Genomic DNA, 16,484 nt, shown 5'->3' with positions numbered 1-16,484 from the left:
GAATTTTTACACACTCGGGAGAATCATTTTAAATGAGTGATGAGTGTTGAGACATGTAAGTATCGTGTAAGTCTGTTAATACATGTATGAGCTAGTTGCATGTATTCTCTTTTCTAAGTAATACTGCAGGTTACCCAAGTTTACAGTGGAAGAGGTTCTTACAGTAGGATAAGAGATGAATTTTCTGAAGGAAAGCTTGTGACACCAAGGTGTTAAGTTCGATGTAGATTTTTTTGTTTTAACCTAGTGAATCTGAAGAGCTGCTCTCTAAAACTTTACCAGCATTAAGTGTTACCTTGTTTTCCTAACCTTGGCTAAGTTAATAGGTAAAAAATTTGTACCTTTTTTAATGTTTATAACTTTCCATTTATGGATTGTCATATTTTTCTGTATGATTAAAATAATAGACGTTTTATTAAATCTTGGTAGACCTTCATGTGGTTGAGTTCCGTCAGTGTTTCTGTCATTAGCATTCCTTGTCTTTTATGTGACTCTGCTAGAGGACATTTAGGAGATCAGAAAATGAATCCTATCAACTCCGACATTACCTTTGAGAACAGTCCTGCTCATGTGTTCCATAAGAACTGATGAAATGATTGTCATGATATCTTTGAAAACTCAAAAGAAACAGTTAGAAACCATTTCAAATTGTAAAATACTTACAAATGAGCTGTAGTAGATGAGGTCCCTCGTACCCCCAGAGCTCTCTGAAGACTGGTGGACGCTGTCAGAGGGCATCCTCAGTGGGTTAGCGCATTTGTAGAGGGTTTTCCCCCCTCCTACATATTTAGAAAATTCTGCTGCTTTCCATTGGTCGTGCAAACTTTATCTGCCTCAGTACAGGAACGCCAGGGCCAAGAAATGGGAGTGGATGGGTAGGGGAGTCGGGGGTAGGGTATGGGGGACTTTTGGGATAGCATTGGAAATGTAAATGAAGAAAATACCTAATAAAAAAAATTTTAAGTGTGATCTTTAGTTCTATATTTACTAGTATAAATTGGTTATTATTCAGTTGTTTAGTTACTGAAACTGTGCCAAAGTGACCATACATGCAACTGACTCACATCAAAAATAGAGTAGATAAAAAGTGCATGAGAATTATAATAATGATTACTGCTTAGTGGTTCCATCCTTATTTCTATAGCTTTTTATATATTACCCAGCATTGCGGTGCTATAGAGTACAGTGGGCTTCCATGATAGTACTTTGATTTTGAGGATGACAAAGCATGCACACAGCTGCAGCTGCTTTCTGACCTAAAGTGGATGGGTGCAAGGATAGACTTGAACCCAAGATAGTGGAGCCAAAGAGTCCTCTCACCTCTGCATACAACCTGGGATGTTAAGTAGTAGCCATATTTATTTCTGTAAGAATATAGTAGCCAATTTAACTTTGTTTTTCTTCTTTCCAAAGCCATATGAAGGACTAAGGCCCCAGGATCTTCGTAGGTTAAAAGATATGCTTATTGTGGAGACTGCAGACATGCTCCAGGCCCCTCTGTTTACTGCTGAAGCACTGCTTCGAGCTCACGGTAATGAGAAAAATGTCAAATGCCTCCGGTAACACCATGCCTTTTAAACTTCACAGTTAAATGTAGCTATATCTGTGTCTTAATGTACAAGGTCTTTCAGTATGAGCCTACGTAATTTCTGTGCACATGTTGCATTAACAGTCATTTATCATCCAATACTTTGTATTTGATGCATGCAGTGGCTGTAAATCAAGAAGAAATTAGACATTTCTTTGTTTGTTTTTACATTAGGCTACTGAGTAGTTTTTGCTGCAGTCATTCACATGTCAGATTGTAGTGGCTCAATTAAAATGTCTTATCAATTATATTTACTCAAAAGCTGTTTCTTACCATAAAATATGCAATATACTATCTCGTATCAGGCGTTTTGTTAATTTTTATTTATTCACTTTGAGGTATTTTTTTAATTCTTTCATTTATTTTGGTTTCTTGAGACATGGTTTCTCTTTGTAGCCCTGGCTGTCCTAGAACTCACTCTATAGACCAAGCTGGCCTCAAACTCATTGGTTCCCCATGCCTCCACCTCCACTTCCTCAGTGCTGGAATTAAAAGTATTGTTTTTGGGAGCCGGGCGTGGTGGCGCACGCCTTTAATCCCAGCACTCGGGAGGCAGAGGCAGGTGGATTTCTGAGTTCGAGGCCAGCCTGGTCTACAGAGTGAGTTCCAGGACAGCCAGGGCTACACAGAGAAACCCTGTCTTGAAAAACCAAAAAAAAAAAAAGTATTGTTTTTGTTTTTGTTTTTTTCTTAATGAAAATTTTTCCAAATTTGTTCTTAGTCTCCTGTGATTTTTAGACTGTCACTTTTTTTTTTCCTTGCTTTTTCGGAATAGGGTTTCTCTGTGTAGCCCTGGCTGTCTTGGAACTCACTTTGTAGACCAGACTGGCCTCGAACTCAGAAATCTGCCTGCCTCTGCTTCCCAAGTGCTGGGATTAAAGGCGTGCGCCACTACTGCCCCGTGTAAGAATGCATTTTAAAACAGAATAGTAAGTGTGTGTTCTAGTGTAGTTATCTTGGAGCTCTGGATGTCTGTTGTTAACAAGAAGCTTTTACTCTAAACACTGAACATTCTGTATGTCACTTCCCAAAATGTTTGTGTCATCTCTTGGTTGTAGTAAAATTCAAACCTCTGTATTTCATCATGGACTAAGGAGCATGTTGCCCACTTGTTGGGTAAACCTTCAGAGTCGCATCTTCAGTCCTAGTGTTTGTGTGGTCCTATCACTGGTGTTGTTCCCTTCTGAACCCCAATATTAAGGGTCTGTAACAAGGAATCAAGGCCATTGCTATAAAAAGAATGGCCTGGGAAATTGAACATAGAGTCCAGAGCTACCTAGCTTTGGAGAATCAAAGTCCTAAGGTGTTGGTCTAGCTGAAAAGTACATTTAATCAGGTCTACTAATTGTACTACTATGAACTAATAGTTTTTAATTACTTGGGTTATAGTAGATACATACCTACAGTCTGACTAGAACCACGTTTTATAGACTATTTCTACATGTTTAGTTTTTTTCACTTTCTGTGTAAACCTATCAGTGTCTTCACCTGAACTCTTCACATGGGTGGACATCAGCCTCAGCAATATCAATCCTCCGGCAGGGACTTGAGTGTCATCCTTCACTCATTATGTGTGTTGTGTCGGGCCAGTTCCCGTCATTTCTCCTCCTGCATATCGCAGCCTCCACTCATCTACTTGTTCTTCATTCCCACTGATGACATAAATACAGACTTAGTCCTTTTCATCATTATAATACCCTGATGTTCAGTTTTGTTCTGCTTCACCCAGCACACATGGCGTGTCACTTTCAAAGGCCAGTCTGGGCCTGCCATTCCATGCATGCATGCTCTTCACTGGATCCCCAGATTCTAAACCCAACCAGTTTTTAAAAGTAGACCTATGACAGATTTCTTCATCTGGATTGCTAGTCTCTCCAGTTATTTTACCATGTGTCCCAATTTGTCCTTAAAAACCACCTCTTCTAGGAATTTTTCTGACCTTGTATCTTTTGGGACCCTTCATGTTTCCGTTATATACTAAACACAACACACACACACCAGTTTTTCCTCAACCTTCCCAGTGCTGTAACCCTTTAATATAGTTCAGGCACTAGTATGTGGGTATATTTGCATGTGGGTGGACCAACCTGGAGAAAGATAGAGGAGCAGCGTTTCTTTTAGCTAGTGGCAATACCTAACAATCATAATATGAGAACTGGCACAGAATCTGGGAGTTAGGATAACATTTAAAATCCTTTAACTTAGGAGACAGAGGTTCGAGACTACCTTAAGTTACATAGAGAGACTCTCAGAATAGCTAAACTTACTCAGCACTTAGGGGTTACAAATTAGAGGATCATTATGGGCCGCAGAATTAAGCTCTGGACAGCCTGCACTACAGAGTTTTAGTCTGTCTCATAAACCTAAAAATAAAAACAATAAAAAACTGTTTAAAAAAATAAGATGTTGAGGCTGGAGAGATGGCTCAAAGGTTAAGAGCACTGACTGCTCTTCCAGAGGTCCTGAGTTCAATTCCCAGCAACCTCATGGTGGCTCACAGCCATCTGTAATGAGATCTGATGCCCTCTTCTGGTGTGTCTGAAGACAGCTAGCTACAGGGTATTCATAGGCAATCAATCAATCAATCAATCAATCAATAGTTTAGAAAGTAAAATATGACACTGACCTGGCAGAAAAGTGGAAGCTATTCATCAGTGGGGTCCTCATACAGCCTCTCAGCCGCCCTAGCCTGGTTTCGCTCTCAGTGGTTTTAGTTGGCCGTATTCAGCTAAAGTCCATAATTACCTAATGGAAAGTTCAAGAAACAAACTGTAAGTTTTTAATTGCACACCATTCAGAATGGCATGCGATGTACACAGCCAGGCCCAGCATACGGGTCAGTCTTTGGTGTGGTGTTGGAGCTGTATGCTGTACTCCACCCTGTCATCTCCATGTCCGATCAGCCTGTACATGGACAAACTAGTGTCTAAGGAACCTGCCTTTCATCATTAATAGCACTTGATGTTGGAATTTTTGTTAGAGTAGAAGTTATTGGTGAGATATAAGCTGAACTTTATCACCAGTGTATACATATAAGATTTTTTTTAAAGTTCTTGAAACTCATGCACTTAAAATTACATATGTATGGTGTAATGCTATTCACAAGATTCTACTAGAAGTCTTAAAACATGTCCTCTGTGGGTAAGAACTATGTTAATACCTGGTATCCGCTAGCTGCAGAAACATCTGTTAAATCATGTTTTGCACATGGTTCAAAGCATTTCCATCTTAATGTAAAATGGGGCTCTCCTCCACAGAGTCAATCAGGGCCACCAAGACTTGACATCGTGAAGTTGTTTATCTCCATCCTGGCCAACCAGTCAGAAAGGAAAGAGCAGGTGTGGTAAAGTTTCTGAGCCCCTCTTGGATATGTCATGTGTCATTCCTACACATATTTCCTTGGACAGATCTTAGCCATCCAGCCACTCCTCAGGGCAAGTACCAGTTGCACGCTGTAATACTTCTGCAAATAGTCCTCTCTGCCACAGGGACCTGTTCTCAAAGGAGAGGCTGATTGAATTTCTCTCTTCAGCATTTGCCTAGTCTATAATAGCTTTTTACTGATTTTATTTTTGGCTTTTTAAGATAGGTTGTCACAATATGGCCAGGCTGACCTCCACATCACAGTCCTGATTCAGGTCCCCCCAGTCTAGGTATATCACACCATGCCTGGCTCCGATAACTTGCCAAAGCATTTGTTTTGTGTTTCTCCTGTTAAAGCATTAAGTGCAGGGTATGAGGTTTCTGATGGGCATCTCTTTTGTAGTATTACAGACATTTGATAATGAAGTAAGATTTGCAGAGATCAGTTGTATTAGAGTGTAAAACAATACACTGAGCTGCCTTGTTATGATAAGTATAGCTCTGCTTCAGAGCTGTAGTTGAGCTCAGAACTCAACTATCTGCAAGACCATTGTCCTGCTGACACTCTGCTTTTCATAGGAATACAGGTTATGCTATCTGTTGTCAAATTTACACCTAAGCTAATAAAATTGGCCTAAATTAAGCAGAAGTAATACATATTTTTGTGATGTTTACTAAATAGTAATTTAAATCTTAATGACATGCTTTTGGACTTTTTGCAGTAATAAAAGCAGTTTATGTGATTAAAAAACATTTAGATTAATTTTATGTGTATGATTGTTTTGCCTGCATGTGTGCATATGCACTACATGCTGGCCTTGTGCTATGGAAGGCGGAAAAGGATGTAGGATCTCCTAGAGCTGTAGTTACTGGTAGTTGTGAGCCACCATGTTGGTGCTGGAAATCAAACCAGTGTCCTCTGCAAAGGCAACAAGTGTTCTAAACTCCTGACCTTATGAGACTCAATGGGACCTGTTGTGGATTGCCCTGGTGCTGTTTGTATCTTGATGCTAATTCTGCTTCCTGAAGAGGGGCTGCCCGCCCCCCCATGAGGAGTGGATCATGTACTCAGGTGATTCCATGTCAACCTTCTCCCCATTTTAACTGGCCAAATAAAGGGTAGAGCTTGTGATTTAGCAGTGGAAGGGAAAGGTGGGGCTAGAAGTTTTAGAGAAAGAGAGAGAGAAAGGAGGAAGGAGAGACAATGATGAGGTGGAGGGAAGGAGAGAAGAGGAAGAGGAGGTGGAAGATGGAGCAGAACCACGTGCCCTGGAGGAGCCTCAAGTAGCAAGGGATCTCATAGCCAGGGAATAGAGTGGTGGGTGTAGTGATATATATGTCCAATCCAGAGGACACTGGTTAAATATTATAACTGAGTTGTGTATTCTTTGCACAGGCATATTGGGGTTGGAGATGTCCCAATACAAATGTGGCTGGAGTTAAATATTAAGGCCGTTGGTGTTTTCCTTTGTGATGATTTGGGTGAAGGTGCACAGTGGCCATCGTTTGGGCGGCTTAGCGAGCCAGCCTCGGGAGCCAGGGCCAGGCCGCTGTTTCAGTACCAGGCAAGGAGGGATGGGAGGCTATGGATTCTAGAACCTAACCGGAGCTAGCATGGATTTTAAAAATCACATGCAACCGGAGCCTGTTAAAATCAGTCTAAAATAGTATTGTACTAACTTGCTTGTCCTTAGAATAAATTCATATTAATGGATTATTCATAACTGCTTTGCAGTTCATCATCTCTGTTCAACATGGGCTCTCGTCACCCAAGGCTTTTATCAGTATAGATTTCTTTCTCTACAACACAGCTTTGTTGTGAGCTCCATGTCATTCCTGTAAGTGTGTATGTATGTATGTATAACACCTTTCTGAGAGTCCTTCCAGAAAATATCAGAATACCTAAAGTTTTTCATGTTAAAAATTACAGTCCTACTCTTCCAAATGTACTTTGTTCATGGTATTCCCAATCCCTATAGATGGAATAGCAAATAACCAACTATGTAGTCAGGCACAAACCTAGGACACAAGCTGCCATCTCTTCCCCCTCGGTCCCTGGACCTTCTCACTACCACATTGTCGGGTCTCTCTTGCTCTGCTAGTGCACTGTGTCTAGGCCATGGTTGCCTCCATTTACAGCATAGCTGCTTTCTCATCTGTTCTTTCCTTCACTCACAGCCTATCAAATTTTGTCCCTCCTACTCTACTCAGAATACCCTTTTCAAATTAGTCATGTTCCCAATCCAGTTCTGCTCTGATTTTTCTATCATTGCTAAAATGAAAACAGAAATAGTTTTGAACTGTCCTGTGTGGCACCTCACAGTGCTTCTCTCTGGTCTCTGTGATCCAGCTATGGTGACCTTTTTAATGTCACAACAGTGCTACCTTTCCTGCTACCACTATACCTCTGGACATTCTGTTTTCCTTCCACCTATAGTGCCTTTCCCTCCCCCTTCATTTGGTCAGCTGCCATTCATCCTTTACCTTTCCCAAGGGATACCCTGTCTTTTTCCCTGACAAGAGTCTCTCCCTCTTCTTCATGGTGCTTTAACAATGGTGAATTTTTTGTACATGTGCTCATTGATCTCCTTACCATAAGTTCCATGAAGACAAGGATTGTGGATGGTCTTTCCCACAATGGTAATTTGTAATTTACAAACAACTTCATTACCTGATTTAAAAGATACTCAGCAAATGTTTGCTAAATGACTAATAAGATAGAATCAACGCAGATAATTTGTACTGAGAAGTATTTGTAGTAAATAAGACTAAACTTGGCATATTTAGCCTATGAATGTGCTATAATACCATTTCCTTTATTTAAAAATGACATAACAGGTGGCTGAAGAGATCTGGGTTCAAATCCCAGCAACCACATAGCAGTTTACAAACGTCTGTAACTCCAGTTTCAGGGAATCTGACACTCTCACACAGACCTACATAGAGACAGAACACCAATGTAAATTACATACATACATATGCACATACATACATACATACATACATAATGGATGTAAGCAGTGGTGGTGCACATCTTTAATCCAAGCACTGGGGAGGCAGAGGCAGGTGGATCCCTGAGTTCAAAATCAGCCCCTGATCTACACAATGAGTTCCAGGACAGCCAGGGAGACAATAGAGAAGCCGTATCTTGAAAAATAAAACTAAACAACCAAAAAAAGACGATATAATGAAACTATTTTAAGAGGTCATAATGCACAAAAAATGATTTTGTATGTTCTACACTTTGATAATATTTAATATATTTTAAATGAGAATCAATTTTATTAAAATTTCTTCAATGTATCCTAAACATTTTTAAGTTGTTATAATTACCACTTTCAATGACTACATCCAAGAAATTTCTTTAAATTTGGAAGATGATATTTATCTTTATGTTAATGTCTGGTTCCTTTAGTCTGAAGGTAACATTAAGAGTTGATGGTAGTCAGTGGCACTGTTGATGGTTTCTGTTTGTTTTACCGGTCTCTACTAAGGTCTCAACAAACACTTAAGAGTTGAAAGGATTGAGTCCAAGTGGTTATAATTTTCTAGGTTTTGCCCATCTGCATACAGTTAAATAAGTAACCCCTGTGGAATTTGAACTCTAGATGGCCTGTTTCCAAAGCTGATCTTTACACTCTGCACCACTGCTTACATTTGGAGGGCAGCAGAGAGGGGCTGAATGGGCTGTGTATTCCAGATACAGTGCCCTGACAGATTGTAGTGATAGACAGGTACCTAACACAAACATAGCCTTTGGCAGTTAAATAGTAATTTAAATACATAGAAGGAAAAGCAAGGTGAAATGAACTTTGGTGTTTTGTTTTGTTTTGTTTTTAGGTTTTTTTGTGACAGGGTTTCTCTCTGTAGCCCTGGCTGTCCTGGAACTCACTTTGTAGACCAGGCTGGCCTAAAACTCAGAAATCCACCTGCCTCTGCCTCCCAAGTGCTGGGATTAAAGGCTTGCACCACCACCGCCCAGCTGAAATGAACTTTTTTTTATAATTGTTAATATCACAATAAAGAAACTAAACTGGCTTGTTCTTTTTCTCTTTGTAGTAATGCTTTATGTGATTCTGAAAGTAATGTTACTTACATGAAAAAAAAAAATCCAACACAGAGAAATCACCATTGATTTCAACAGTAGTAAGATTAATGTGCAAATAATGTTTCCAAGAATTAACATTGGGTATAGCTATCCCCTGAAAGGTTCTGCCAGAGCCTGACCAATATAGATGCAGATGCACACAGCTAAACATCAGACTGAGTACAGGGGCCCTAAAGGAGGAGTTAGGGCAAGGACTGAAGGAGCTGAAGAGGTTCACAACCTCATAGGAAGAACAATATCAACCAACCAGACTCCCAAAGCTCCCAGGGACTAAACCACCAACCCGAGTACACATGTGGAGACCCATGGCTCCAGCTGCACATGTAGCATAGGATTACCTTATTGGGCATCACTGGGAGGGGAGCCCCTTGGTTCTGTAGAAGCTCGATGACTCAGGGTAGGGGAATGCTAGGGTGCTGAGACAGGAGTGGGTGGGTAGATGGAGGAGCACCCTCATAGAGGCAGAGAGAGGGGTGAGGGAATAGGGGGTTTATGGACAGGAAACTGAGAAGGGGGATAACATTTTTTTGAAATGTAAATAAATGAAATAGCCAATAAAAATGAAAAAAAAATGCAAACCCAGGAGTCTAGATAGAAAAAAGAAAGAATATTAACATAAAACTTGGCATCACTGAATACTAGTCTACATAACCTGATTGCACAACTAGGACTCCACTGTTAATTGTTACCACTTTGCACGTGATGCTTTGGAAAGTCATATAGACAGGCACTTTGCTCTCTCAGTTGGGTGCTGCCTGCTCTTTGTTGCTCGCTAGTGTCTTCAGAGAGTTATGGTTTATGTGCCCTCCATCACCTGTGGCTGCTGTTGTAGGACTTGTATTAGCTACTTCCTTTTGCCAGACACTAAGCCCAGCTTATTCTATTCAAAGCATGTCTTTTGGGTATCTTGTGATTTACAAGAAGTGTAATCCTATCATTTGTATAATGGTTATTCACAAACACAGACACACACCCTTGATCTGGTTTATTTATATTGTGTAATGCACCATTGTAACACTCATTATTAGTGATGCTTAGCATTTTCTTGGGGGAAAAAATGAGACATCATTTTGTGCCTTACTGTGTTGCAAACAGGGGTCTTGGAGAAAAATTTGTCCTCTACTGAAAACTCTACCCTTCTCTGCTTCACTGCCCTTCACCTAAAGCTTCAGTTGACCACATGTATTTAGATTTCTTGCTTTGTTTTTATGTTAGCATACAGAGTAAGAGGTTTTATTATGACATGTTTTTAAAGAATTATTTATTTATTTTATATATAGGAGTACACTGTAGCTGTCTTCAGACACATGAGGAGAGGGCATCAGATCCCATTACATACAGATGGGTTGTGAGCCACCATGTGGTTGCTGGGAATTGAACTCAGGACCTCTGGAAGAGCAGTCAGTGCTCTTAACCACTGAGCCATCTCTCCAGCCCCATTTATGACACTTTAATTCATAATTCCTTTCTGTTGATCCTCCTCCCTCCCTCCCCTCTCATTCTCCTGCCACCCATAACCATTGTAGTCCCAATAGTCCCCATGCCTCTGTGTTCTAAGATGCTCATTTGTTTTCATTAGCTTTTGCCTTCTCACTCCCTTTCTATTTCACGGCATACCCATATTATTTATATATCTAATTTATATATGTGTTAGAGATTAGGACCTATGTATGAGGGCCATGCAGGGTTTGTATTTCTAAATCTGGATTACTTCAGTACAATAATTTATAGGTTTACCCATTTCCCTGAAAAATTTATAATTTATAATTTAATTTTTTAATCTAATTTGCAGATAAAACCTGCAAAGTGTGTGTATGTGTCACATTTTTAATCTCTTCATTTGCTCATATATATGTAAGCTGGTTCCATTTCCTTATTTTGTGACTAGAGTACTTAGATAGGCAGATATCTCTGTGATAGCTGCAGAACCCTTTGTTTATGTGCCCCGAAGCTGTGTCATATGTGATCATTTTATTTCCAATTTTTGAGAAACGTGCATACTGATTTGCATAATGGCTGTACCAATGAACAGGAGCAGTCAGTGAGTGATGGTTTCCAGTCTCCACATCCTTGTTACCAGCATTCATTATTGTCTATTCTTAAGTCATTCTGAATAGAATGAGATTGAATCCCAGTGTCTAAAGATGTTGAACAGTTTAAAAATGTGTGTAGACCTTTTGATTGTTTTGAGACCTGTGTTTTTGGCTCACTAGTCTATTTTACTGGCTGGTAGTTGGGGAGTAGGGTGGTGTTTAATCATATATCCACTAAAGGTTGTCTCTTGTTCTCAAGTTGTCTTTTTCACTCTACAACAATCTCCATTTACACTTTCTTTAAAAAGTCAAGAATCAGTTTTCATTGTGTTATACTTTTCTCAGTTTTAGAAATGTCAGTACATGTTCTCTTGGAACATGCTGGTGTTATAAGTGACCTTTCGTAGTTCTCAACCACTTTCCTGGTCCAAGAGTAAGTTATCTAGCTGGTCTTGTGGTATATGTCAGCCTGTTTGTTTTCTAATACCTCACTGAGTTTGGCCTTATTATCCAATACATAGTTTTACCAGTGCCAGATTAGCTTGATTTGCAGTGTACTCTTTGTCTAGTAGACTGAATGTTCCTATTCAGTATTCTTATACAATTATCCTGCATTGAATGTGAATGGGCCAGTATCATCTGTGATTAAATATTAATGAACCACTACTGATAAAACATATCTGAAGAATTTCTCTTTTCCTGAAATCTAAATCAGATTGCTTGGGGAGCATTTAAAAAGGCAGGTAACTTTTTAAAATGCTATTTCCTATTACTAAAATGAAGAAAAGGGAGATAGTTACTGTATGTGGGGTTCTATATACACTAAGGAAATGACAGAAATTATAGACAGTATTTTCTGGTATGGTGGGTATAAGAAACAGGAAGTAGAAGCAGAACAGGAGGAAAAAAGGCCATGACCTTTTAATAAATTTTACATAGCTTCTAATAGAACGTGTAAAAATTATGTTAGCGTGGTGTGTGTGTGTGTGTGTGTGTGTGTGTGTGTGTGTGTGTGGTGTTTATCTGTTCATCTGCTGATCAGTACCTAGCTTGAGTCCATTAGCTGTTGCAGTTTGTTTTAAAACAAACATGACTGTCCAGGTATTGCAATAGTGGGCTGACATTGGTTCTTGTGAATCATGGTATGACTAGATTGTGCTGTTCTGTTTTACATTTGGGGGGGCACTTTTAATATACTTGACAGTGTTTGGTGATGGGGAGGGAGAACACACTCTTGGAATCCCAAAAAAGGTTTCAAGTCTCTTTCTGAGAGTGGGTAAGTTAAATAACTTCCCTGGGTCTTACTTTCTTCAATTTAAATAAAAATTGAAAATGTTATTAGGAGAAATAAATTAATGTATATAATAAATATGCTATATATATATATATATATACATACATATATATACACACACATACATATAGTATATGTGTAACACCAAGCAAAATTTTTTAATACTTAGCTTTTTTTAATTTTGGATTTTTATGACTCTAGACTTTATAATAACGTTTTCACTTGACCATTTTATAAAGATTCACATAAAGAAGATTATCTGTTCTAAATTAATCCATATTTAAGCTAAGTTAATTCACTAAAATTTTATTTATAACCGAAATTCTTTTTTCCTTCTTTCAGACCCTTTACCAAATGACCTTTAGGACTATAACCACTTTACAACTAAAGACCATGTGGAGGCCGTTGCAGAATTACGCTCTGAAAGAGAAATGTGGCTAAATTAACCCTTTACCAAAAAATTAGTAAATTCTAAGTGAAACATCTACCTAAAATAATAGTAGAAATTACTAGGAATTCTGAGAACATTCTTAACATATGGTACTAGTAATTGTAGTTTAAATTCCATTTTAAAATATTACTAACTTTGGTCTACCAAGACATGCCTTCATAGTTACTATTATATAGAATAAATTCTATGATGTTTAACTTTTCATTTATCCTGTTTCAATTTTTAGCGCGTTTCAGACATTGCGACTCCTGGGTTTTCATATGTATCTGTTTTGGTTTTCTTAAAGACTGGGACAGGGAGAACTTGCTTGAAGCTTGGATGTCCAACCCGGAGAACTGCTGCCAGCGGTCAGGGGTGCAGATGCCAACCCCACCACCGAGCGGGTACAATGCCTGGGACACGCTGCCTTCCCCGAGAACTCCCAGGACTACAAGATCCTCTGTCACCTCCCCAGATGAAATCAGTCTGTCTCCTGGGGATTTAGATACCAGTTTGGTATGGCTTAGTATACTTCCCAAAGCTTTTAGTCTTTCAACTTTTAAACTACGTGTGATGCTGTCCTGTAGAGTGGTTGGTTGCATTACTGTAACTGAATCTCCTACCTTGTTTTGAAGGCTTGGTTATTTTTTTGCCTTTGTAAGTTCTTACTACTATAGAATGATTTTGTGATCTCTGTATTATCAGTTGAAAAGCAAAATATTTTCTCACTTCAAAACAGTTTGGCAAAACCACATACTACATTTTCACCTAAAAATATTCAATGTATTTAAATAAAGCATAATGAAATACTAAAACTTAGTTTATAGTATATATTCGTAATCTAAAATGAAAATTTTAAAGTAATTTACTGAATGGTAATATTGTAAAGCGTTTACAATATATTGTGATGATCATATGCTTGTTCTAGCAAAGGTTCTGAGTTCATTCAGTACATTTTCTTAATCAGTGCTTCTCCTTTAACAGGCAACAGTCCTGCTCTTGTGTGCAGTAAACAGACAGCACCCTGCTGCTGTGCTGTGTGGGAGAGTATGATGCATTAGACTGCTGTAGCCACTTGAAATTTGTAATAAATAAGAAAGCTTCCCTTCGTCTACTGTAGGAACCATTTGGGAAGGCAAAATGCTGTTTCTGTAATACACATTTGTAACAAAGTTGATTCTCCTAAGTCAGGTTAAGATAGCATAGTTTACATAGTTTTGTATCAGAGTTACTTGCTTGAACACTTTACCGTGTGTGTGTGTGTGTGTGTGTGTGTGTGTGTGTGTGTGTGTGTGTGTTAGGGCTTTAGGGGAGTCATTGAGTTAAGAGAGGCTGGAACTTGAACTCAGGTAATCAACCCTGCTAGACAAGCACTGTACCACTGAGCGACATCACCAACCCAAGTTGCCACTCTTAATATCCTGAATTGTTGTATTCAAACACAAAGTTTCTCTGTTCCTGTGTTTTTTCTACAGTAAGCATAGAATGAAAGATACTATGCTGAAATGGTTACTTTGTAACACACCATGTGATCGTGACCTGAATAGATGCTAATGTTTTATTTCTTATATTTCCCTTTCCTAATGCTCAATGCTGATTAATAGGTAAACTTAGTTAAATGGAAAATATAAAAAAGACAGTCAACCTTGTAGCTTTGAAACTTTTCAATTTTTAAGAATTATAATTACTGTAATATTTTTGTCTTTGAACTAGTGAACAAAATTAATGTATTGCTTCTCTTCAGAGTCTGACCGTTAAGTCATTTTTCTTGTCCATCTCCAGTGTGACATTTGTATGTGCAGTATTTCTGTGTTTGAAGATCCAGTGGATATGCCCTGTGGACATGATTTTTGTAGAGGCTGTTGGGAGGCGTGAGTACATGAACAGCTTGTTCATCTCTTACTAATTGAGAGCACTTTTGATCTGGTAATGAAATTGTCTTCAGTATTTCATGATGCTGATTATTTGTATTGGTTTTTGAGTTACACTGAAATGTACTGTTTCACAAAGAAGGAATATTTTTGTCTTTCCTTTTTGACATCAAGGGAAGTATAACTAAATAATTGTATTAGTATTTTCTTTTATATTACATATAATATAAATTTCAGGTGTACACCTACATACCAATAATCAGTTTCTATCTTATATCACAAGAATTTTAAGCATTGGTGGTCTCTGAATTTTTTTAAAGCAGTCAGACAGCCTTTAAAACCTGCAAGAACTACAGATAATTAAAATTCTTTCCTGTTACTCTAAAGTCAAACGCTTACACTAGAGATTGGGTGTGTATTACAGTAGAAAGTTTTCTTCTCATGCTTTTCTCTCATTTCTTCTTTATAATCTGTCTTAGATTTATATATTCTCATGTCTTACCTTGAACTTTGTGAGACAGTTTTTAAAACAAATGCAGATTAGTATAAATGAATAGTATAGTATCTTACTGTCTCTGGCGACTTTTTATTTAATGATTTAAGCAATATATGTTATAAGGATTTTTTTTGCATTTTTTTAATTAGGTATTTTCCTCATTTACATTTCCAATGCTATCCCAAAAGTCCCCCATACCCTCCCCCCCCACTCCCCTACCCACCCACTCCCACTTTTTGGCCCTGGCATTCCCCTGTACTGGGGCATATAAAGTTTGCAAGTCCAATGGGCCTCTCTTTCCAGTGATGGCCGACTAGGCCATCTTTTGATACATATGCAGCTAGAGACAAGAGCTCCGGGGTACTGGTTAGTTCATCATGTTGTTCCAACTATAGGGTTGCAGATCCCTTTAGCTCCTTGGGTACTTTCTCTAGCTCCTCCATTGGGGGCCCTGTGATCCATCCAATAGCTGACTGTGAGCATCCACTTAAGTGTTTCCTAGGCCCCAGTGTTATAAGGATCTTAAGCAACTCTCTAATACTATTTTTTTCATGGTATATTGGGTACCAAGTGTAGGGATGTGGGGAGCATTGCATGAATGAGATAGCAAAGACTTGGTGGTTTGCTGTATTTGTTTTTTGTTTTGTATTGTTTTATTTACAGTTTTACTGTAATGCAATTGTTATATATCTGTCTATACATTTAAAATAAATTAGTTCATAAATTGAGACATGTGTACACCATGGAACTATAACCACAATCAAGACAATAAGTGTCGCTGTTAGCTTCCCAAATTTATTCATTAGGGTCGTGAGTGGGTAAAGTGGTTCCGCAAACATTGGAAACCAAGCTCATTTCCTAGAACACACATACTAGCATGCACTTATAGACCCAGTGTTAGAGGCAGAAACGTCTCAACCCTGGAGCTCCTTGTCCAGCCAGTCTAGCCTCATTCTTAAAAACTAGCCCTCTAGCTCCATGGCAATGAGAGGCTCTACCTCAGAGGCACTATCCTCAGAGGATAGTGTTTCTAGGATAACACCTCAGGTCATCTGGCCTGCACACATGGCACTCGCGCGCGCGCACACACACACACACACTCTCTCTCTCTTACATGTACCTGCACATCTTTGTGCCTCTCCATCCTCCTCTCTTCACCTTCCCTCACTCTGAATATATATAGAACAGACTGATCTGTGTGCTGGTTTCATTTGGTGTACTTTTTATGTTTTCTGAAACAGTGTAAAGCAAGACTTCATTTGGAGGGAAAGAAATGCTTTTCAAAAAGTCAGAATAAATAA

The 16,484-nt window shown here is 38.8% G+C and overlaps 1 protein-coding gene across 4 annotated transcripts in view; it reads left to right on the top strand.

Annotated features, from left to right (window-relative positions):
* Positions 1–16,484, top strand: part of Ankib1 (ankyrin repeat and IBR domain containing 1) — a 102,366-nt gene that overhangs the window by 49,676 nt on the left and 36,206 nt on the right. For all 4 annotated transcript variants that reach the window (XM_021162020.3, XM_021162019.3, XM_085836401.1 and 1 more), the window contains exons 5-7: positions 1,414–1,531; positions 13,124–13,332; positions 14,599–14,687. In XM_021162020.3, the coding sequence (XP_021017679.1) occupies positions 1,414–1,531; positions 13,124–13,332; positions 14,599–14,687 (416 nt within the window). The remainder of the gene's footprint in view (positions 1–1,413; positions 1,532–13,123; positions 13,333–14,598; positions 14,688–16,484) is intronic.

Source organism: Mus caroli, unplaced genomic scaffold, assembly GCF_978045245.1.
Source record: "Mus caroli unplaced genomic scaffold, Mus_caroli_1 scaffold_4, whole genome shotgun sequence".
In the NCBI taxonomy this organism is placed as follows: Eukaryota; Metazoa; Chordata; class Mammalia; order Rodentia; family Muridae; genus Mus; species Mus caroli.
The sequence above is the reverse complement of the archived record's forward strand: the minus strand, read 5'-3'. Positions and strand labels throughout refer to the sequence as shown.